The sequence below is a fragment of the Pteropus vampyrus genome, unplaced genomic scaffold (assembly GCF_000151845.1).
Source record: "Pteropus vampyrus isolate Shadow unplaced genomic scaffold, Pvam_2.0 Scaffold22, whole genome shotgun sequence".
In the NCBI taxonomy this organism is placed as follows: domain Eukaryota; kingdom Metazoa; phylum Chordata; class Mammalia; order Chiroptera; family Pteropodidae; genus Pteropus; species Pteropus vampyrus.
In genome coordinates, this window is record NW_011888803.1 from 15220145 (window position 1) to 15244088 (window position 23944).

The window sequence follows — 23944 nt, forward strand, 5'->3', positions numbered from 1 at the left end:
GTGCCCATGAAAATCTCCCTACAGAAGCCTTTTTGAATTGACAGAATCATTTACTTTCAGAGTTAGATAGTATTTAAGGTGCTTTTTTATGTGGCATGGTTTCAGGCCTCTCTATTTTTTCAGTTGTTGCTTCTTGAATATTATACTCTTTATTTCTCCACCTTTTAAGTATGGTCTGACTGACACAGTGGAATCTGCTTTTGTAAATCCTAAGCTTTTGTTAGAATAGGTGAAGTTCCATTCATTTTTATGACAATATTTTCACTCATATTTAGCTGACACAGTTGTTTTCCCTTCCTTTCCACTCCTCAACTTGTGTTGATTTTTTTTTTTTTTTTTTTTTTAAACCTAAGTGCAGGTATTTACATTTATCTTTGGGCACATTGCTTCCTTGAAATCTTTTTTGATCCTGTACCTTTAATTAGTATTCCTTCTGTTTGTTTTCCTAATAAGTTATTTACTGGACAGGACTAAATATAGAACAATGTAGTTGCACCACTATAACTTTTCTATTAACAGACACCTTTTGGGTGTTGTGTTGGTTTTCATCTTTAACTTACCTAGCACCTTTCCTTCTGTTAATGACCTGGCATTCTGACAGTAGGGCGAGGCATCTGATCCATGTTGAGCTGGTCAGAGTCCTCCTTTGGCTTGTTTTTACTGGAATCCGTAGGGAAGGATCTTTCTTTTGGGCCATGAACTGTGAGACCCTAGAGCTGTTAGTGGCATTAGTCTCTTTTACATAGAAAAGGTGGAGAATCCTCAATTGGTCCATCAAATGCTTTGTAGCATAATAAACTAAGTTTACAGAATTTTCATGATTCCTTCAGAGAAGAGAATGAGTTTGGTCTGACATGACTTTATGGTGAACTCATGCTTGCTCCTAGAATTTACCACTTTCTTCTAAGCACCTGTGCCATACTGTCAGTTTAGATAAATAAGTTGTAATTTTTTTCTAAGATTAACATCAAACTTATTCATGACCCGATGAATGAAATCTAAGTTGTTGCAATGAAATATAAGTTCGAATTATAAAGAAAATAGGCTTTTTGTGATTTTCTTTAGAATTATATATGCCAAATTAAATTTTATGCAAACTGAGTACTGTATTTCTCTATTGTTATTTCTTTTGGAATGATTTTTATGGAATGTTAGAGCTGCTTACAAAAGGAATTTGTAGTCATTTTTATAAAAATTAGGCATTCGGCCTTTGCTTAAGAAGAGGCTTTCATCATAAAATTTTTTTAATGAGGAAATTACTTTTGTTTTAGGCATCTCTGTCAAGAATATAGCCTTTCATAAGCATAAAGATAAAGAGCTTTAGATAACTAATGGTTGTGCTCTTCATTGGGACCTATTACACATATTAAGATGGTTTGAAGGCCTTGTTAGGTAAAACTGTGGTGAATAGGCTAAAGCTGTTTTTTAAAACATGCATTTGTTTTCCTCTTGCTAGATTAGCAGTCTTGAATGAATACAATTAATAAACTACAAAATTGAAAATAAAGCTCATTAAAGCATAATCAGCAAATTTGGTATCTGTGAATAGATGTAGCAATCTCACATACCAATATAATGGTACCATAGTAGTACACTTAAACAGATTATATAATATACTCTATGCTTAAGAAGTTCTCTGTTGCAATTAAAAATAAATGCACCATGTGGAACGAGGCACCTTCTCTAGGTAAATAATAATTTAGTCATTTAATCAGCATGTTGTGTCTACATGTCACTAAAACATTTGTACACTTACATAAACCATGAAGTAAGCAACATGAAACATGGTGTCTCTTTAGAAGGAAAAAGTACGGTCCTATAAGGTAATCTTACTTTAGTGAATAGGACTAGACCTAAAAATTTGTTTTAAAATTAAATACTACTTTCATGCTTCATAGTTTTAAAATTAAATATTTTTGCTTTATTAAATATGCACTATGAAAAGTTTGAATACTAGAAAAAAGAAGGGACAAAACACCTATATCATGATTATTGTCACATGTCATTGATTCTAAGATGCACTTTTTTCACATTTAAATATCCTTTTTCACATTTCAGATTCTCCAAAATTAGGTTGCAATTTACAGCTGATGCATTTTAGCTTTAATTAATGTGGCATTAGCATATTGTTGCATTTTCTATGTGCTATGCATGTTTTTAACTTGCCTGTAAAAATACTACTTGTCAGATGGACCTAGAGGTTATTATGCTGAGTAAAATAAGTCAGAGAAAGATCAATACCATATGATTTCACTTACATGTGACATCTAAGGAACAAAAAAGAACAAACTAATCAAAAACAGACTCACAAATATAGAGGACAATCTGGTGATGGACAGAGGAGGGGGGTTTTGAGGAGCTGGGAGAATGGGATGAAAGGTTAAAGAAATACAAATTAATCATTGATAGATAGTCATGGAGATGGGGAACATGGCATAGGGAATGCAGTTAGCATTAATGTATTGGCTAGATGGAGAGAGGAGAGAAAGAGCAATCAGAGGGATCGATTTATAAACTATGTAAATGTCTAACCAATGTACTGTATACTCGAAACTAATAAAGAAAAATACTACATTTCAGCTTACATCAAACTCAAATCTTCTGGCTCCAAATTCAGTGTTATTGTCATTCTTCAGTACATCTTAGAGGCAAATGTAAGTTACCGGGAAGGAAGAAAAGGTAGAATCAAGATCTTTTTCTCATTCCAGAACAAGGACTGGAGGGAGTAGTAGGTTGGCCTGGGAATCAATGAAACCACTCAAGGAAAGGAACCCAAAGATCATGCTCTAACTCAGAAAATGTTGAGTTCCTGCTCTGTGTCAGATGCTGGGTTTTAAAATGTTCACTATAGAAGTGAATAAGAGGTCTTATTCTCAAAAATTGCAGGATATGATGCAACGTACCTTACCTCAACATTTAGTGCTAGGTGCTGGGGACACAATGATAAATAAGATAGGTCTCTTTCATAAATGGATTTTAGAGTGGGAGAAGATATAAAACCTACTTCATGCTAGTTTGGGAAGATTAAAAATTAAATTTGACTGTTAAGAAACTCACAGACTAGTGAAAGAGAATCCTGTATCTTAACATTTCACACCAAATTTCTGATTTAAAAAAATCTGGTAATATTTTGTTTACAGTCTTGTTCTCCATTAACGTATGAATACGGTTTCGTTACATCGGGAAATTAGAATTAAGGAGTTTTCAACTATAGTGTTAATTTACTTTTCCCTCTCAATAACACCGGAGATGTGCTGCTTAGTAAAGAAGTGAATAGAATCTATGGCCATGCCACCCTGAACAAGCCCGATCCCGTCTGATCTCGGAAGCTAAGCAGAAGCAGGGTCGGGCCTGGTTAGTACTTGGACCAGGTGCTATAGGTGTAAAAAAAAAAAAGATGAGTGGAGAGAGCAAGTATCAGACAGAATACAAGGTGTGATTTCATTTGTAAGTATCAAATAATTCCCAATTTAACAATTGATGGGTGAATACATTTCTGTATGTATTTTATCATTGATTCAACAAAATAGCTCCTTCTCTTCCCTCTATTAGAGAAAATAAGAAATGTGGTAGGAAGGAAACATAACATTTATCCAGTAGATTCTGTTGAAAGTTTGTTGTATGTCAGTAGGCTAGGCATTGAGATACCAAATTGAATGAACATTGTTTCTAACTCAAGTCATGTGGAAATACAAATACTTAGAAAGTTTATACAACTCAGTATGACTAGACCTGTGGTAGGAACAAAAATCTGTAGGAGGGATCACTGATTTGGGAATGTTTAATTCTTCAGGTTGTTACCTAGGGAGGTTTCACGTTTGTACCTGACCTTAAGAGATATATAGTGTTTTGCTAAGGAGTAAAAGGCATAGGTGGGGAAAACAGCATGAACAAAGGCATGGAGTTGATGGAGTTATGATTTGAGAAGAAGGAATTGCGAGGACAGGAAGTTGGAGACAATACTATTAACTGTTTATTGAGTACTTAATTTTAGGCGTTGTTCTAAATAGTTTATTCCTCACAACAGTTTTTTTGAGATAGTTGTTTTATTATCTTCATTTTACCTGTGAGTAATCAGAGAGGTAAAAATAGTACCTGATTCTAAGAGATCTTAAGTTTGAATTAGCCACGTGGAAGATAATAGACAGAATAAAGCATTTTTATTAAATCTTTCAGTGGACTTAGATTCAAAGAACAGTCAAGAATTATTCAGGGATTAAAAAGTTTTATGTTAAATTCAAAGTGAAGTTAATTTTAAAATTTTATTATAGTGTATTAATATTAAAATATAGTCATGGTGAAATACTCTACAGTTTTTTTAAACCTTTTAATTTTATATTATATCACAAACAAGAAAACTGCATACAACACGTGTATAACTTAATGATTTTTTTTAAAAAACAAACAAAATACTCTTGTAACTACCACCCAGGTCAAGAAATAAATCTTTGCCATCCGCTCTAGAAACCTTACACAGGCCCCTTCTCAATCATAGCCCCTTCCTTCTCTCCTTCTAGTAACTGCTATCCTAACTTCTACAGTAATTGTATCTTTGCAGTTCTTTATCATTTTGTCACCCAGATGTTCATTCATTAGTGCTGCAATTTAGCTACGTTTGTGTTTATTTGTTTAAGTCTCGTTCTGTACGACCCAATGCCATCTCCCCCCACCCCCCACCTTTTTTTGACAGTTTATATGTTGAAGCAACCAGGTATTTTGATTCCATAATCTGGATTATGTTATTGCATAATTTTTTTTGATTCTATATATTTCCTGTCAAGTGATAGTTGGATCTAAACACTTGATCAAGTTCGGATTTTGTGTTTGGATTTTGGACAAGAATACTTCCTAGGTGTTGATGTGGTCAAACCTCTAAGGGGTATATAGTGTCTGGTTGTTCCTCTTTTTGTGAGTTTAGCAGCCACTGATGTTTGATGCCTAGATCAATGAATTTATTAGGGTTTGTAAAATGGTGATATTTGATTTCTGTTATTTCTTCACTTATAAGATGGATCGCTTCCATTAAAAGAAACTTTTCTTCATCTACTATTTGGTTCTCCAGTGGTACAGTTCAGTTAGGAAAGGCAGGGTAGATATTTGCTTCTTTAGTTCTCTCTTATTTTCTGATGGTGATCAATCTGTTCTTCTTAAGTGTCATTCTGAACCTATGGATTTACTACAAGTAAATAAATACTTAATGCTAACTATTTCATAGATGGTTTGGAGGAACCCTGTTTTGTGAATGCAGTGAATCTTATAAACAAAATATGAAAGTGCCTCAGTTATTATCTCTTGCATTGGTATTACTTTTATATAAACTTTAGAATCAGTGTACTGAGATTTTGATGAGGATCATTTCTAATCTCTATATCAATTTCTAATATTGGTTATATTGCCTTCTTTTTATTTTAATCAGTCTTGCTATGAGTTTGTAAAATGTGTTAATTTTGTCAAAAATCTAACTTAGTTTTGCTTTACCTAATTGTCAATTTTTTATTTCATTATTTGTTTGCTTTTATCTGTATTCTTTAATTTTTTGTACTTCAGTTAATTTTGTTGTTTTTTCTAATGTTCTGTGATTATACATTTTCAGCATTTTTTCTAATGTATAGCTTTAAGGTCATAAAGTTCTCTCTAAGCACTGCTTTAGCTGTATCCCTCAGGTTTTTTGATATGTAAATCTTATCATTTTTGCAAAAATATCAGTTGATGTGTGTATCATTCATTTCAAAATATTTTTTGATATCTTTGACCTATGACTTTTCACAAGCATAGCTCTCTATTTTTGTCAGTTACGTATAGTTGTATAACCACCCCAAGACTTAGTGGCTTAAAATAGCTATTTTGTCCCTTAATTCTGTGAGTGTTTGGGCAGTTCCTCTGCTGGTTTTGTCTGGGTTCCCTTGTTAGGATGCATCTACCAGAGGATTGGCTGCACTGGAAGAGTCATATATGGTAGTTGGTGCTAGCTGGAGGCTGGGGTTCCTTGGTTCTTATCTAAGTGACTTTTTATCCAGCAGACTAGACCAGTACCTCACATGGTAGTCTCAGGTCAGCATTTCAAGAGGTGAAGGTGAAAGCATAAACGCTTTCACCGCATTCTGTTGATTAGAACGAGTCACAGCCTGGCCCAGATTCAAGAATGGGAAAAATAGGTTACTCCTTTTTAGGAAGAACACAAAGAATTTGTCTCTATATTTAATCTACCACAATTTCCAAACATTTGGAAATTTTTCTTGTGTTTTTTTTCTTTTTGTTGTGGTTATAGAGTCTAGTTTCCTGTGTAGTTGATTATTTTTGATTATAGTCTGGACATTTTATTTAAAATTACTTGTAGGAATAATTTGGAGGCTTATAATAAACATACTTTACTTTTAAGAGGAAAGTTTGCTTCTTGAGATGTCTGGGAGCAATATCATTCAGGAAACAAACCAAGTTCTTTAAGAGTATGTTATAAAATTTTTAGTATAGCATCTTAATAAACAGATACAAGACTCAGATTTTGTATTTTTGTTCCCCAAAGGAGTTATATATTGATATATCCACATCATTGTCTTTCACATCAACCTCTCTACTCTTGAACTTCAAATCTAAATAATTTCAAAATCATCTTCTGGACAGCCCCCTGTAGTTATCTTACTGGGACTTGAGATTTAACACTTTCGCAATGAGTACAAATATAATTTCCTTGAATTCTTCTTCTACCTTTATTCTTTATTATGGTTAATGGAATTACTCTCCTCTGGTCACTCAGGGTACAAACTATGAGACCTGAGGAAAAAGATCTTTTGTCTTTCAGGGCATCAGTTTGGAGCTGAAGATTTCTAATACTTCCTCTATCTTTATGTAGTTCTTTAAGTTTTTGCTCCTCTCCTCTCATTTCCATATTCAGTTAGTTCCAGCTCTTAAATGTTTTCTCGCCCTGTCATTTTCTAGCAATTTTCCTGTGTCTTTCTTTCAAGTCCTATGCCCAGTATCTTTGTGCAAGTCTTCATCATCTCTGGGCCCTGATTGATATTGATGTGTGCATTCCAGGCCAACTCAGTCAAAACCATAATACCAACTATTAGCTGTTTGCTAATGACTCCCCCAAACTCTAGTTCCCCCTTTTTTCCTGAGCTCTTGACTGAAATATCTGTTTTGTTTTGTTTATAAGGTATCTGGATCTGGATCTCCTGAAGCCATTTTAAACTGGACATGTCTTCATTTGAATTTACCTTTCTACCTCAAGTCTATTTTTTCAACTTCTCATTCTGAACATGGGCCCTAACTCAGAAAATGTATCTCTAGGGCCTAGAGATAATGGATCTAAAGATGCAGTCTTTAAGGGTCCTAAAGTTTTATGAGAATTTTTTAATTTTATGTTTTCATTTTGGTGATAAATTATAAATAAGTTAGTATAAGCACAGTCTAGGTCATCTGAATGACTACCATATTATTGACGATTTTTGTGCCTATATTTGTGTTCGGATTGTTGTTAAGTGATCATCTAAAGAGCCACGTGTATGGAAAACTAGTCTGCTGCTTTAAGAACCTACGTGAGGTTTAAGTGTAGTAACCTAAAACTATGAATGTTTCTAATACCTCCTCTATCTTTACATAGTTCTTTAAGTTTTTGCTCCTCTTCTTTCATTTCCATATTCAGTTAGTTCCAGCTCTTATATGTTTTCTCGCCCTGTCATTTTCTAGCAATTTTAACTTTAGTACTCATACTGAATTATTTTGCCATTAATTTTTTTTGTAGTGATAATTACAGGTGAAAGGTGTTTTTATAGCATTTCTAAGAAACTGAAATAAAGAAGCTTTGGTTTGAAATCATGAAAATGACAGAGCTACAGAAATATACCACTTTAATTGTCACAGACTGGGAAAAGAATATAGAGCTTACATGTAGATTATGAGTTCAGGCCAAATGAAGGCCTTATAAGATGTCATGGTACACTCTGAACAGGGTATTTCTTGGAAACTTAAAGAGAGAAAATTGATGGAAGAGCTGACTGATCATGTGGCTCAGTGTGTATGTGTGTGTGTGTGTGGAGGGGGTGAGCTGTGTATGTATTTATCTTTGCAGTGTATATATGTAGCAAACAAAATACTTATTTTCATGACCAGTTGCAGTATGTGGATCCCCATTTGTCTCTATAAATATCAACTTGTAACATTTATTAGTAGTAAGTGCTATGCATTTTCATAGAATATTTTAATTTTTAGAATTTTGTTTTGAGATGTACTAACAAATTAGCCCATCAACATTAATAAAGCAGTGATTTAAAACCAGTTCATTGTTTACAAAAGAAAATAATGAAGATTATAAAAAATTCTTGGACATCAACTGGAACATATAACACATAAATAATTCTTTCGCCTCTTACCCCAGCACTGGCGATTAGTTGTAGCAGTGTTTTCTTGCCTATCACTTTAAATGAAGATTCTGATTTTATTGACTTTAAAATTTTCACTTGTTTTTAAATGATAAATTTTATTTTGCAGTGTATAAGAGCTATAAACAAAAATAATGTATACTTAATATTATGTTATACATATTTAAGGAAGTTCCAGTTTAATTTAAGGCAACAGTGGAGTCTGTAAGAATTTTTTTTCTCCCCCTTCAGAATAGGTTCATACCGAATCTAGGAAATACTGGCCTAGAAAAATGAACCAAGTCAGAAAAACTTTAGGGTCAAAATTACTGTTCTTGTTAACTAAATTCTGATTAAAGTTTTCAGAATTGTGTTCTTTTTTTACTTAGTCTGAAAGCTCTAAAAATGTCTGTATTTTAATCTTTAGCAATTTCTTAAACACTTGGCAAAGTGTTTAAAATGAATTGTCTTATTCAGTTGTAAGAGTTTTTTATTTATTCTGAATAAAAGTTTTTTCTTGGATATGTATTTTGCAGATAATTTTTCTCCTAGTTGGTGGCTTATCTTTTAATTTTCTTAATTGTATCTTTTCAGAAGCAGACATTTTAAGTTTTGATGAAGTTCAGTTTATTGATTTTTTTCCCCCTAGTTTGTCCTATTTTATAAATCTTTAACTCAGGATTACTAAGATTTTCTCCTGTTTTCTTCTAGAAATTTCAAAGTTTTAGCTCTTTCATTTAGGCGTATGTTCCACTTCTAATTAATTTTGTGTAATAAGGGTTGAGGTTCATTTTTTTGCTTATGGCTATCCATTTAATCCAGCACAATTTGTTGAAAGAATATCCTTTCCGCATTGAATTACATTAACATCTTTGTTGTAAATCTATGGCTTTATATATGTGGGTCTGCTTTTGGACTTTTTTTCTTTCTTTCTTTTTTTAATCTATATTTGTACTTCAATATCAAACTCTTCATTACTATAGCTTTATGATAAACTTTGAAATCAAGTACAATTCCTCCAACTTTGTTCTTCTTTTTCAATTTAATTAATAAATTCAGTTTAATTTAATAAAATTTTCAAAATTTATTGATTATTGTAGTTCCTTTGCATTCACATATGGATTTTAGAATCTGCATGTCACTCTCAACAAACAAAGCCCGATAGGATTTTGATTGGGATTGCGTTGAATTTCTAAATCAGCTTGGGGATAATTGATGTCCTAATGATACTGAGTCTTCTAATCCATGAGCATGATATATCTCTGTCTAGTCTTTGATTTCTCTGCAATATGTTATAGTTTTCAGCCTGCAAGTCTTGCACATCTCCCCCCACCCCCAAGTTTATCCTTAAATATTTAATATTTTGATACTTTTGTAAAAGGTATGTTTAAAATTTCAATTTCCAATTGTTCTTTGCTCTTATATAGAAATACAGTTGATATTTATATATAGATGTTGTATCCTGGAACCTGGTTGAACTACTTAGCTTTTTATAGATTCCTTAGGATTTTGTATGTAGATGTTTATAGAGTATACAATAAAGATAGTTTTACTTCTTTCTTGCCATTCTATGTGCCTTTTATTTCTTTTTCTTATCTTATTGCACTGTATATGTCCTCCAGTAACAATATTGAATAGAAGTGGTAAGAGTTGGCATCTTTGCCGTGTTCTAGATCTTAGAGTCTCAGTCTTTCATTAATAAGTATGATGGTAGTTATAGGTTTTTGTTGATGTCCTTTATCAGATTGAGGACCTTCCTTTTTATTCCTAATTTGATGAGAGTTTTTATGGTGAATAAATGTTGGATTTTGTCAAAGGCCTTTTCTGTATCTATTGATATGATCATACGGGTTTTCTTTTTTAAAAGAACTGTTAATATGATAAATTACATTTGGTTGATTTTTCAAATGTTAACTTGACCTTCCATTTCTTGGGTAAAACTCTCCTATAAATTTTATAAATTGTTGGTTATTGGTCTTGTCTTTCTTTTTTTGTAATGTCTTTGCCAAAGAAAAATAAGTTTGCACAAAGCACTTCTTGCAGCATACCAAAGTGCAGCCTACCAGAGTGCAAAGATTGTCTTGAAGGAAAACACTTGTGTCATTGTTTGAGTTGTGAACTGAACTCACCACTTTTTTTTTTTGTGGAATGTCATTTTTACTTGAAAGAATGACTGAATAACTGTGGTTATTCAGCCTTGAATATTGCAGGCATTTTTTTGTAATGCCTTCAAAGAAAAGCAGCTGGCGATGTTTGTTGCTAATGTTACAATTTAAACTTTCAAGTGAATTAAAATTTGGAAAACTTGTCTCTGCCACTATGAGCCTGATAGTTCCCAGTGCTTAAGACTTTTTTGATGAGATTGGTGGCAATATTAACCAATGTAATTTTATAAAATATTGTATAATAAAATGTATTACATTTGGAAGGTCTACTACATAACTCTAAACCAGTATTTTTCAAATGACTAATGAACGATGTTAGAAAATTTTGCATGGGTAAAAGATCAATTGAAAATGTAATATGGACCAATGGATTTAATTATATAAGAGTACAAAAGTTCATTGATATGGTTTCAGACTGCATTGCAACAGTTTAGTATCACAGAAAAATATCCACGATTACTAAAATACACTTGTTTTACAACTACTTATCTATATTGCAACCGATAGAATGCAGCAGAATCATTTGAGAATCCAGTTGTCTTCCATTAAGCCAGACATTAATGAGCTTTGCCAAAATATGAAAACAATGCTACTTTTCTTACTAAATTGTTTTGTTTGGAAAATATCGCTATTTTTATAACATTTTATTTAATGGGTAATGTGTTTAATTGTCTTTAAATGAATAAATATTTTAAAAAGTTTCCGAGGTTGAATTTTCACATGATATTAAATATCCATAGATATAATACAATAAATAAAAGGTTTTTGGGATCCTGAGACCACAAGGTTTGAAAAATACTGATGTAGAATAGTGCCTAGTATTTAGTTAGCTATTAGTAAACGTTTGAATGATTCTTGACCCTGTCAATTTTATAATTTATCTATTTCTTTAGTAATGCATGTATTGATGTATATCTTTTCTTTGTACCTTTCTTTCATACTCTAGCAATGAAGTTGTTCTTCTAATCTTGTCCTGGTACTGTGATTCTCTTCCTTGCATCTACTCAGGTAGTGCTATTGGGCAGACAGTAAAAAGGATCGATGCGGGGACTGCTGTCATCTTTTGGAAAGTTTGGTGATTTATTGAGCAAGAAAAAAATAGATGAGCAGCTCCTGACAGAGCATGACATTGCTATTTATATAGACTGGTTATATAAGTGGCCATGATTTACATAGTCACAAAATTAGATTTAAAAATAGTTTCAATTGGTTATACCCTGAAATGTAACAACACAACTGATAATTAGTGACTGTTGTAGATACCTTGCCATTAGTGTATATGTCACAACACAACTGATAATTAGTGACTGTAACAGATACCTTGCCATTAGTGTATATGTCAGTAATATATTTTGAACATGTGAATACCTTTATTTTAATGTAATTAAATTGATCTTTTTGGTAATCAAAAGGAGTACGCAAAAGTAGAAGACATATCTTTGTCGTGGAAACTTTTCACTTTCATAGCATAAAAATCAAGAAAAGGAAAATACTGAGTTTTTGTTAGACTTGAGTCTGCCTACTAGTAGATCATGTTTCTGATATTAACTTCTCTCCAGTCTTTAGCATGACATTTCAAGTGAAAAAATATATATGATCCATTAAATGGAATTCTAGTATACTGCTCTATTTTATCCTAAGCAAGCTCTATATGTTTATATAGCTAATATCTTCAAAATTGAGAACGTCTGTGGAAAACATTTAAAAAATTCTTTAAAAAGAGAACTTTAGAAAGCCTTTTAAAAGGGGGTTCATAATTAACTCAGTGTGCATGAACATATATAAAAGGCATTTTCTGAAACAGTTTTGCAATCTCATAAAAATTTAAAAACAGATAAACAATTCTGTAATGCAATTGAGATTAGAAACAATAATAAACCTAAGCACTTTTAAAATAAGCATCAACTCTTACTGAACTGTAGTTAAGTTTGGCTTTCCAGCCTTATTTAGCGACCTAGTATTTTATTACTGAAATGTTCATTTTACAGATTGTGGAGCTAAATTAAGTGTTGAACATAAAAAGTTGAATATTATATTACCCCTATAGTAGAGATGGAGATATGCTACCCAGATTCCCCTCAAAAGAAGAGTTAGTTTGACCCTGAGGAGTACACATCTGGTAACACATTCTGCCCACACTTCCGGATCTGCCTTATCTGCAGAGCCACCTCCCTGACTTCCTTGGAACAGCAGGCATTTGTAGACTGCGCAAGGAAGATATATAAAGAATTGATCATTTCAGCCCATCACAGAGCATTCTGATGGACAATACTTGCTTCATAGCGTCCCACCTAATTGGCTGAAATTTTGGGCCTGTAATACAGTTTAAGTTCTACCCAAACTTGCTTTTGTCACCTTCTTTTCTCAGGTGTTGATCCCTAATAAACATATTGTATCCCAAACAGCACTTCACCTGTACTTTGGAGGAGCTGCCTGCAATAGCTTCTGATCTCATGGAACTAATTTTTTGGGAGGAAATATATGTTAAACAAGAGATTTAAAATGTGATCATAACATAGGGTGCTATGTAGTGTTATAAAAAGAACCTAAGCTTGGTCATTACACTGTTTAGGGTGATAGCCTGGATCAATAATCAAACCTGGGTTCAAGTGCTAGATTAACTTCTTGGAGTGGCATGAAACTTGAGTATGCTACTTCCTCTTTTCCAAGTTAGTTTTTTCATTTGTAACACAAGAATGACACAATGTCTCTCAACCATTAGGCAACTAACCTGGGATTGCTCACATGGCTAGGAAAAGATTCCCAGCATCAGGAGAGAGGATCCAATGCACAGACGTTTTCAAGCCCGTGTCTGTGTCATGTGGCCAATCCTTGATTCAAGGATGGAGAAAAAGACTCTACCTCTCCATGGGAGAATTTGCAAAATAAGTGTGTATGTATGTGTGTGTGTAAAAATGACCAACATAAGGCCTGATGCATGATAGTAATAGTTAACATTTATCTAGCACTTTCTGTAAATTGTATTTAGTAAGAGGCAGCTGGACTATGGTGTCTCTATGATCTGTAAAAGAAGAAATGTTTGGAGAATTTGTTCTATTTTGATATCTCAAAACAATTTTTATGTTCGGAACAATTTGCAAATAAAGCTTTTTCTTTTTTGTCTTTTTCCTGCAGTAAGAAAAGTGGAAAACCACCATTACAGAACAATGAGGTAAAATTTTAAATCATCTACTCTGGGATTTCATGCATTTATTTAATTTATTTCATTATGTAATTTTGAATTGGGATAAAATAGAATTTTTGAATCAGAAGGGAACTGAAATTTCATCTCCAGTCCACTACATATTATAGGAATTCTTCCTGAAGTAGGAATCCTTGATAGGTGTCTTTTAGGATTTACTTGAATCTCTGTTCATTTGATGGAGATACTACCTACCAGGTAGCTGTAACTGTATCAGTTCTAGTCCATGATGAGATTAATTCCCCCCTTTAGCTACTTAGTGATTTATTCTGTTTTGTCTTTTGTAGCAATACTACTAAAACAAGAAAATAGTTATATCTTCTGAGTCTTTTTTCCCATGCTAAGCAACCCTCATTTTTTCCCAAGTGTTTCTCATGTGGCATGGTTTCTGATCCCTTTTCAATTCTTTATAAATTCCTCTGGACTTATCCTACTCATTAGTTTCTCTACATATTGTGCTTAGAATAGAATGTAGTTGTCCAAAAGTGGTCTGACTAGCATGGAATATGTCAGCATTATTGCTAAAATTCAGCCTCAAATTGCTTTTACTTATTTAACCATAACTGCTATATACTTTAAGGAGAGTTCAAGGTAAATTATAACGTTTAGGTATCTTTCTGATGAACTAGTCAGTTGACAGATTCTCTACATCTGTATCATCATTGATTTTTCTATTTTTTTTAAATAACAGCTTTATTGAGACACTATTTATATACCATAAAATCCACCCATTCAAATGTACAATTCAGTAATTTTAGTATATTTAGAGAGCGTGCGGCCATCACCACCTTCTATTTTTAGAAAATTTTCTTCTCCCTGCCAAAGAAATCCTGTACTCATTAGGAGTCACTCCTCATTATCCTCTCCTCCTGTGTCCTGGCAACCACTAACCTACTGTTTCTACTGATTGACTTGTTTTGGACGTTTCATGTAAATGGAATCATGTAATATGTGGCATTTTGTGACTTAGCCTGATGTTTTTAAGGTTCATTGTGTTGTTGCATGTATCAGTATTTCATTCTTTTTTATTGCCAGATAGTATTCCATTTTATAGATACACCACATTTTATTCATTCATCAGTTGAGGGAAATTTAGGTTATTTTCATTTTTTGGCTATTATGAATAATGCTACTATAAACATTTCATGTGTAAGTTTTTGTGTGGCCATAGGTTTTTATTTCTCTCAGATATATACCTAGGAGAGAATTGCTGGGTCATATGGTAACTCAGTCGATTTTAAATAAACATTAACATCTCCCTGTGAATGTTAGCTTAATTGGGTCTATACTATTAGTATGTTCTATAGTATGTCTGTATTATTCAACTGTAGCAAAACCTGGTCTTTATTTCTCTATTAAGGCCACAATAATTTTGTAAGAAACATCAAATTTCTTGATTAATTTTTAAATTCACTTATTAGTCATTCTTTCAACAAATGTTAATTGAGCCTTTCATATATGGTTCTTAGGTCTGGGTACATAGCAGTTATAAAAATAAGTCCCTACTCTTGTGGAGCTTACATTGTACATGTCAGCTAATATAATAGTATAATCTCCTTAACAAAGAAGAAAATTAGAATTTGACATGACTTATTCTTAGATCGCTCATGCTGGTTTTTAGTAATTAGAGTCTCTTAAGTATTCCCCAATCCTCCATATTAATGTCTATTCTCTAACTCTCCTGGAGATTGACATCAAAATTGCTTTTCTTTAGTTTCCATAATCTTTTTTCCAGCCTTTGAAGAATGGGACAAGATGTGTTTTTCTATAGTTGGCATATCTCCATCTTCACAATATTTCATCTCTAAATGAGATCTGAGCAATCAAACTTTGGTTATCTTATTTATATCTATTGTCTGCATATTGTTATCTACAAGTTCTAGTACATCATTGAAACTAGTTAGTACAGCTAAATTCATTCACTCATTTTTTAAACTATTTTTTTTTACAAATTTTTTTTAGCAAATACTTATTTTCTGGTTGTATAGTATGAGCAAGATAAATTTAGGTTAATTAAAATGGTTGGCAAAAAAAGATATAAGACAGTATTCACACTGATACCACATTTGTAAAATTTATTGGAATGTACACATATACGTATATGCTAAAATGAAATCTGGTACTATATGTGCCAAATGTTAACAATTGATATCTCTAACTGGTAGATATAGGCTTCTTATTTTTGCTAATCAGAATTTTCTAATTTTTTCATTGACTATATTACTTAGGAGAGAAAGCAATTAAAAAGGAAATTTTTTTCATTGAAATTTTTTATAATCTTTGGTAGGTTGGGATGGGATGAGACAGTTTTCATAAGACATGAGATTTAAGGAGAAAAAGATATAATAGAATTAGTAAATAGTATAAAGAGACTACTTGATTTTAAAATATTCATTTAATTTTTGATGTAAATACATAATATAAAATTCAAAATACATAAAGGTGAACACTGTGTTGGGTTTGATATTTAGCATTCCCATACATATTTTTATACTTTTGAGGTGTATGTATATATATCTCCATAAACAATGTAGCAGGAATTATTTTACATATTGACAATTTTTATAAATTGAATCATTGTGTGTATTATTCTACTTTTTTTCAGCATGTTTTATAGATCTATGTTGGTAACTGTAGATCATTAATTTAACTATATAGTATTCTGTTGTATGAATGTGAGCTGCTTCCTTTTTTACAATTGTGTAGAATTTTTATTGCATAAATTTACCATAATTTATATAATACTATTGATGTACATATAGGTTTTTAATTTTATGGTTTTATAAACAGTGTGCTATGGCCATGCCACCCTGAATGTCCCCGATCCCGTCTGATCTTGGAAGCTAAGTAGGGTCGGGCCTGATTAGTACTTGGATGGGAGACCACCTAGGAATTAAAGGTGCTGTAGATATATAAACAACAACAACAACAACAAAAAACAGTGTGCAAGTTTTTTTTTAATTTATGTGTTTAAGCACATGTGCAGAAATACCGAGAGAGTAAGTTCTTAAAAGTAAGTTTGGTGGGCTATTTTACATTTTATAGTCAGTATACATTTTACATTTTGATAGATACTATATAATAGTTGTACCAGTTTACAGTTTTCTTCAGCAATATACAGGAATGCTTACATTCTTGTCAGCACCATATGGTCTTTTATTTTATTTGCTATTTTAAACATTTTTTTCAGTCAATTCTAGTTCATCTCACCTAAGTGATTGACACATCAGTAGGAACTTCTCAATGCCCTTTGACTTTGTTGCCTCCTGAATATTAGGTACATTTTTTTTCTTGTTTTGTTATTACTTTAACTTCTTAAATGGTCTTTAATGGTTTGTTTGCTTTTTCTATAATTTACATGTTAAATTTATATCATGAAAGTGTTTTCTCTATTTTTAGAAAATTACTGAAAAAATCAGGGAAAGTCAGTTGTGAATTTAAAATAAGTTCTTAAGTGAAGCTGGTAGTATTTATTTCTTTGCAGAAGCCCTCTAATGACTTTAGGAAATATATATAGTTCCCTGGATTGAAATGCAAGGAAAATCAAGTCTTTCAGACAGGAAAGGAATGCAAGGAAATGCAAGGAAAATCAAGTCTTTCAGATAGCTTAAAAAATAGGAGCAGTGACAACATGAGCAGAAAAAAAAAAGTAATTATATACCAGGTATCTGCTAATATTTTAAAATGCTTTAATGTTACTATTTTATAACTTTTTTTTTAAACTTTTTCATTGGTAGCCTAGATCATTTCTGGAGCCCAGGTAGAAATAGGTAGTCCTCTTTTTAAGTCATAATTCACCTTGGAATTATTGTATCTAAGGTTCAAACTAGGAATAGAAAACTCGGTATTGACTACAGGTAGGATGAGGTGAAGAAGGGGTGCAGTGACAGGAGGAAAAAAGTTTAATTTTTTTGTTAAAAGTAGTTGGTGTATATTACCTTCTCTTTATTCTTTTCTTAATATATTTTCTTGGTTTGGGGAAGTAAAATGGGAGATTTAGGTTGAAGTTTAAGGTTTGGCTTGAGGATAGGCTTGCTAAGTCAATAGACTGTGAGTAGGGCTTTTTGTCTTTTTTGTTTACTAGTGTGTCCCCATCATTTACAACAGTGCTTGGACCAAGTTACTATTAAGTGAGAGTAAGTGCATTTATGTGTAAATGAAGTAGATGGGGCCTGTAACTCAGTAGGTTGAGGTGTACAGTCTTCATAAGATTTGAAAGATCTAAACTCTTTATCATTACAGAGTAGGCTGATTCTTTAATCCTATTCTATCTTCCTGATCTAACTCTACAGACTTAAGACTTCCCTTCTTGGTCTATAATTCTGTGCTATGTGCCTGTTAGGATTATATTCTGTACTATGTGCCTGTTAGGATTATAAGAAACACCATTTCTTATCCTTGCAAACCAGTCAAAATGAAGAAATGTCTGAGGGTGATAAAGTTAATTACTACTCTTAAATATCTTCAGTGGTGTCTATAAAGCACTTAGTTCAGTGTCTGACATATAGCTTATTATTAGTCTAATTCAGTACAAGAACTATTTCCTTTAGGGCATCAAGTTAGATACTAATTTAATTAAGGCATATTTATACTAAAGTTTGTCTAACTAATAGAATTTACTATACCGTGGGTATTTGTTTATCAAGAGCATAATAGTTAACAAATAATAGAGCTGTGATTATGGGAGTTGGGAGAAGGGTTTAGGTAGGGGATGGGTTCCTTCTGCAGTGTCTTGCTTATTCCAAGAAGTTCCTCCTGCCTATTCTTTCAGATAGTCCAAGGGTAATAAAGTAAATAGCCTCCACTCTACCCAATTTATATCACTTTTTTCTTATCCTTGCAAACCAGTCAAAATGAAGAAATGTCTGAGGGTGATAAAGTTAATTACTACTCTTAAATATCTTCAGTGGTGTCTCTCTACACTGACAATAAACTCTACATCCTTACTATGGCTTTAAGGCTCTGTCCTCTATAGGCCCTTGCTTACCTCTTCAGCCTCTCTCACTTTTGCTCTCTTTGCATTAGCAGCACTGTCATCTTGCTCCAGTTTTATTCCTGCCACTGGTTTTTCTGGTTGGTGTTCTCTGTGCGTCACTATCTTCATCCTTTCAAGATTATCACATAGCTTTACTTTATGCCTCAGCTTAAATGTCACCTACCAAAAAGACCTTTCTTATTATTCTATCTGAATCATTCTTCTTTTTTTCATGACTTTGCCTAATCTACTATAACAATTTATTAGTTTATTTTTATCTGTGTTTCCCCTGCTAGAAGATGAGCTGTGAGTGAAGAAACCTTATCTGTCTTTGAATTTATAAGGAAGAGAGAGTGATTTGGCAGATTGCATATTGGAAATACTAAAAGATAAATTTAGGAACTCAGAAGTTTCCTATAATTGATTCAGGGAAATTTGTGTTCAAGATTACAAAAAAAAACCAACCAGTAAAAACAGCTTACTCTGTTTTTGGTGGTATCTTATTTTTTTGAAAGCATGTTTGAATATGAAGAGCAGTACAAGTCTGTGTTCTGCTAAATGTGTTATCATCTTGATAATTGTTTCTGTTGACTTAGATGATACATGGTTCTTTAATATATTGTAGATTTGTTACAGCTATATTAAAAGCTTTTTTTTTTTTTTTTAATGTAGAAAGAGGGAAAAAAGGAGCGAGCTATGGTGGACAAGGTGTTTTTTTCAAGGCTCACACGGATTCTGAAAATTATGGTCCCTAGAACATTTTGTAAAGAGGTAAGTCTTATGAAATTATGTTAAGTGTTCAACTTTAAAGGTTACATGAAATCAGAACAATAAAATTATAAAGCTTTTGTTATACTACAGGTCAAATGTTTTCTATATAGGTAATGAAGACTACTAAATTTTTATCTTTAAATCATTGCTTATTATGCAAATACTCTTGCTGTTCAGTGCCAGTTTTTACATAGTTTTCTTTTGTTTATGAAATTTTATTATATTTTATGGAATATGCTAGAGTACTTAAGCGCAGCTACCCTAAGTGGTATAGCTTTATTATAGTATAATGAAGGCAAGATTAAATTTAGAAAGACAAATTTTATTAAGACATTAACAAGTCACATTAATATGGAATAGGCTTGAGGGTTGCTTCATCATATTTGACTAAATATGTTTTTAAGGTACCAAAATGATATCTAAATTCTTCAAGTATTTTCAGGAAGTGAGCTCGTTGTAGGAATAAAATTTTATTATCCCTTCCTTTGCCCTTTTATCAATATTATCTATTTGATAAGTATTTTTACTAATAAAATAAAATAATGCTGTGTTTTCTATCTTTAATCATTGTCAGCATTCTCCTTTAATACAACTGAAAATATAACCTTTGACTCTTCTCCCCATACCTCATCCTTTCGGTCACTGGAATCTGACAATTTTACCTTCTAAATATACTTATCTGGATATTATTGTGTTCTTTAGTCTCACTTCAAAGAATCTCCCCTTTTTAATCCTTTCCAGATTTATGTTCTTAAAGCATAATGTTTCCCTTGTTCAAATTTTAAAAGCATTACCTATATAATATTTTAATAGCAAGAAAAGGATAAAATGTTTTTAAAGCACTGTGATTCCCAAGGAGAATGAACATTCCTCCACTACACTGGACTTACTCTCCTTCCCCCTTATGTCAGCATCACGTGGTGGTGATTCCACCCTTAAGAAACTCTAAAAAATAATTTAGTAACATTTGTTTATTCTTAATTAGAGATAATATTTGTCCTGTAAAAATCGGAAAATGCAGATATCTTTTTCTTCTTGTTTTCTATTAGCCTCTCACTCAGAGAACATTTGTCATTATTTTGGTGTTTAGTCTTCTGTGTGTGAGCACAGATTTTAATAAAAATGAGATCACATTGCAACTTTTTAAACCTGTTCCTTCCCTTAGGTTTTAAATGTTTTTTTTTTTTTTCCCAATTATCCTTGAGTTTCTTGAGTTATCCTTAAATTAAATTAGTCTCTCCCTTTCCATTTCTACTATTCTTACTATACCTACCCTGGATTATTATAATCTCTTAATTCATCTTTTTCTCTTCCTTTTCTAACTAATCTTCTTTTTTAAATTCTAATAACATTTGGCTTCTTTTTTCTTATAAGGTAAATCACAACCTTACTTTGCCCTTCCTATCAATATCATTTTCTTGGAACATTCTTTGCTGTCAGGTGTGTCCTCTCATGCGCTCATATGTTTGTGACAACCCACACCCCACAACAAAAACAAATATGTTTAAAATAGCTTAATGTTCATTATGTTTTTTTGTGAATGTTTCCCATGACTGTTCAGCCATAATTAATTGTTCTTTCATTCTACAGCGTACCTAACTTTTGAGATACTTATTTAAGATAGAGGCTTCTCTAGGAAGATTCGTATATTCCTTGCCTTATCACTTAACAGCATAATGCTCATTTAAGTGTTTACCAGGGGTTTGCTGATTGTAAAATGAATGTGAGACATTAACTAGATCTCTGGGAGTTAGTAAAGAGGTAGAAGGACCTAACTTGGCAAACCTCCCAGTTTTGTCTAGGTGTAGCCATGCCACAGAATCATTTTATGAACCATCTTTGAGGGATACAGAAATACTTTAACCCTGGTTCAAGACAGTGAAATAAACTCCTGTGGAAATCACAGAAGATTGGAGGTAGAGATAGATTAACTGATTTATAAAATACAGAAATGAGAATACTGCATATGAATACATGGAAATTCATACATATCATTGGTGGGGGTATGCCTAAATCAGTGCAGATCTTTAGCTTTTGTTATAGTCTACAAACCCATTAATAATGGGAGCAGTGGTGATTCTAAGGACATCCTTTGTATAAAGGCATTTTTCAGGACTGTCAGTAATTAAAGTTTGCCAGATTTTTCTAAAGCGAGACAAGTAAACTTGATACTTATTTTAAGGAAAAATTAGGCCAATAACATAAGATGAAGGAAAAAATAAGTTATCTTTGTCTAATGTTACCTTTATACTTCAAATGATTAATTTCGGATTGAAACTATATTTAAGGTCTGAATTAAAAGTCAGCACTACAGTTAAAGTGACATCTATAGTTAGCATTTATTAAAATCAGTAGGCTCATCTGTTGTTAGTTAAATACCTGACTTTGAGATGGTGCTGCAAACATTGGGGTAGCAGCTGTCACAGCTCCGTTACACAGACTTTCTTTGACATTCTTCTTTCTTATGGCTTCATTTATTACTTCTATGTTTATGACTCCCTGCCTTTTCTTTCATTTATAAAGAAGTATATTTTCAGTACCTTCACCTTTTTAAAAAACAATATTTGTTTTGCAAAAATTATACAAGTGTTAGATGGAATTGCTCCCCAGTTCTATAACTTTGAAATTAAGCACGTTATTCAACAAATGTCCTCCTTGCCACACAACCTCTTCTTTGGCTTTAGCTTCTGTGTTACAGTCATATTGTAACAATTTAGAAAGTTTAAGGTCAGCTTTGAATGTGTGTATTGGAGGTTGGAAGGTAGATTCTCATCTCACACAGAGAGATAGTTGCTTCCTAGCCACTCACTCAGCCCCTCAGTTTTTCCACATTACTTAAGTAGTGTTTTCTAAACAACACTTTTGAACATTTTGTTCTACCTAGAAGCTTGCAATAGTTTTATATTGTCTAAACCTTGTCAGATGTGCTGTATCATAATTCATATGGTTTTAATGTATTTCTTATTTTTCATTGTCTTTTTTTTTTTTTTACTCATAATCCTCATTCTCTCCTTTGTTTTACTTGGTCTAGTTAATATATTTCTAACGTTTTAACCCTCTTTTGCTACCCTAGACCTTCCCATCCTGCTACTTAGCTCATAAAGTGATGCAAATATACTTACCTACATTGGCCCGTTTTCTTATGTTTTATGTGTAAATCTTGCCTTAATAACTAAAGTGAAAGCCCTGTGAGGGCAGGAGCAGTGTTAGAGATTTTCTAACGCACTAAACCAAATTTATTCTACTTAGGCACAATTTTAGACTTCGATATTTGTTGTTTAATTGACAGTTTTTGTCATTTTTCTTTATTAGAATCACATATTAAAAATATAAGACAATCACAATATATGTCCATTCAGGTGATCTAAGTTATACTGCTAGTGTTTATCATTGACTAATTGTATGAAGGCAAGCCATTTGACCTGTCTGGGATTCACATTTAAAGTTATATTAAATGATCTATAAGGTCTTTTCCATTTATATTTTTAAATTCTTTAAAAATTATATTTTAAAATTGCTTATAGGTAAAATGTCAACCAGCTGCATTAAAGCTAGAATAAAGCTTTGAATTTAGAAACCAAAAATCTTTAGCAAGGTAATGTTTCTTTTAACTTTCTAAAATGCATTTATTTAATTTACTATACTTGTTTTATTTTAGACAGGTTACTTGATACTTATTGCTGTTATGCTGGTGTCTCGAACATATTGTGATGTTTGGATGATTCAAAATGGGACACTCATTGAAAGGTACTTTTCTATTTACTTTCCTCCCATATGTATGAAATACTAATTTATCTCATATTCAAGCAATATCTTAATAAACAAGAAACAGATTCTAAATTAGATATACTTAGGTCAAATTATATCTTTTTTCACTTAACATATTTATTGAGTGCCTCCCATATGCTAGGCACTGTGCTACTGTCTGATAGGGATGTTCTGGTGAACAGGAGAGACCCTGTATCAAGCCCTGCAGGGCTGACAGTTTGTAGAGGGTTAGAGACAAGGAAACAGAAAATTAAAATTCAGTATAACAAATGCTGTAGCAGGCATTTGAAAAAATCACCAAGTTGGCTGTCTGAAATTAATGAGATAATTTGGAGGAAAATACCAAAGCATTTCAGGGAATCACATTGAGAATGTTTATTAAAAGGAAAAAAAATCTTAGACATTTCCTTTAGTTTTTGAAGCTGGTGCTTTATAAATGTTTTCATAATAGTCTTTCTATGTATTATTAATTACTGCAATTGATAATTTGGAATTTAAAAACAAATAACATTTGGGACGTTAACATGTATCTATTAATAAATTTATTTTGACATAAAGGTTTTTTTTTTTTTCCTCTCATATTCTTGATTTGCTTCTTAGAGAATTTGTAGGAAGAGAAAGAACACTTTATGCACCTGTTTTTTTGACTCATCTGTCTAGGAGAATAAAGGTTATCTGCATAGGATTAAAACCCTAACCATAC

General features: G+C 32.3%; 1 protein-coding gene and 1 pseudogene across 1 annotated transcript in view; both read left to right on the forward strand.

Annotated features, from left to right (window-relative positions):
• Positions 1-23944, forward strand: part of ABCD3 (ATP binding cassette subfamily D member 3) — a 65595-nt gene that overhangs the window by 7140 nt on the left and 34511 nt on the right. The window contains exons 2-4 of the mRNA XM_011355679.2: positions 13661-13697; positions 19375-19473; positions 23132-23220. Coding sequence (XP_011353981.1) covers positions 13661-13697; positions 19375-19473; positions 23132-23220 — 225 coding nt within the window. The remainder of the gene's footprint in view (positions 1-13660; positions 13698-19374; positions 19474-23131; positions 23221-23944) is intronic.
• Positions 16520-16638, forward strand: LOC111736902 (annotated as a pseudogene).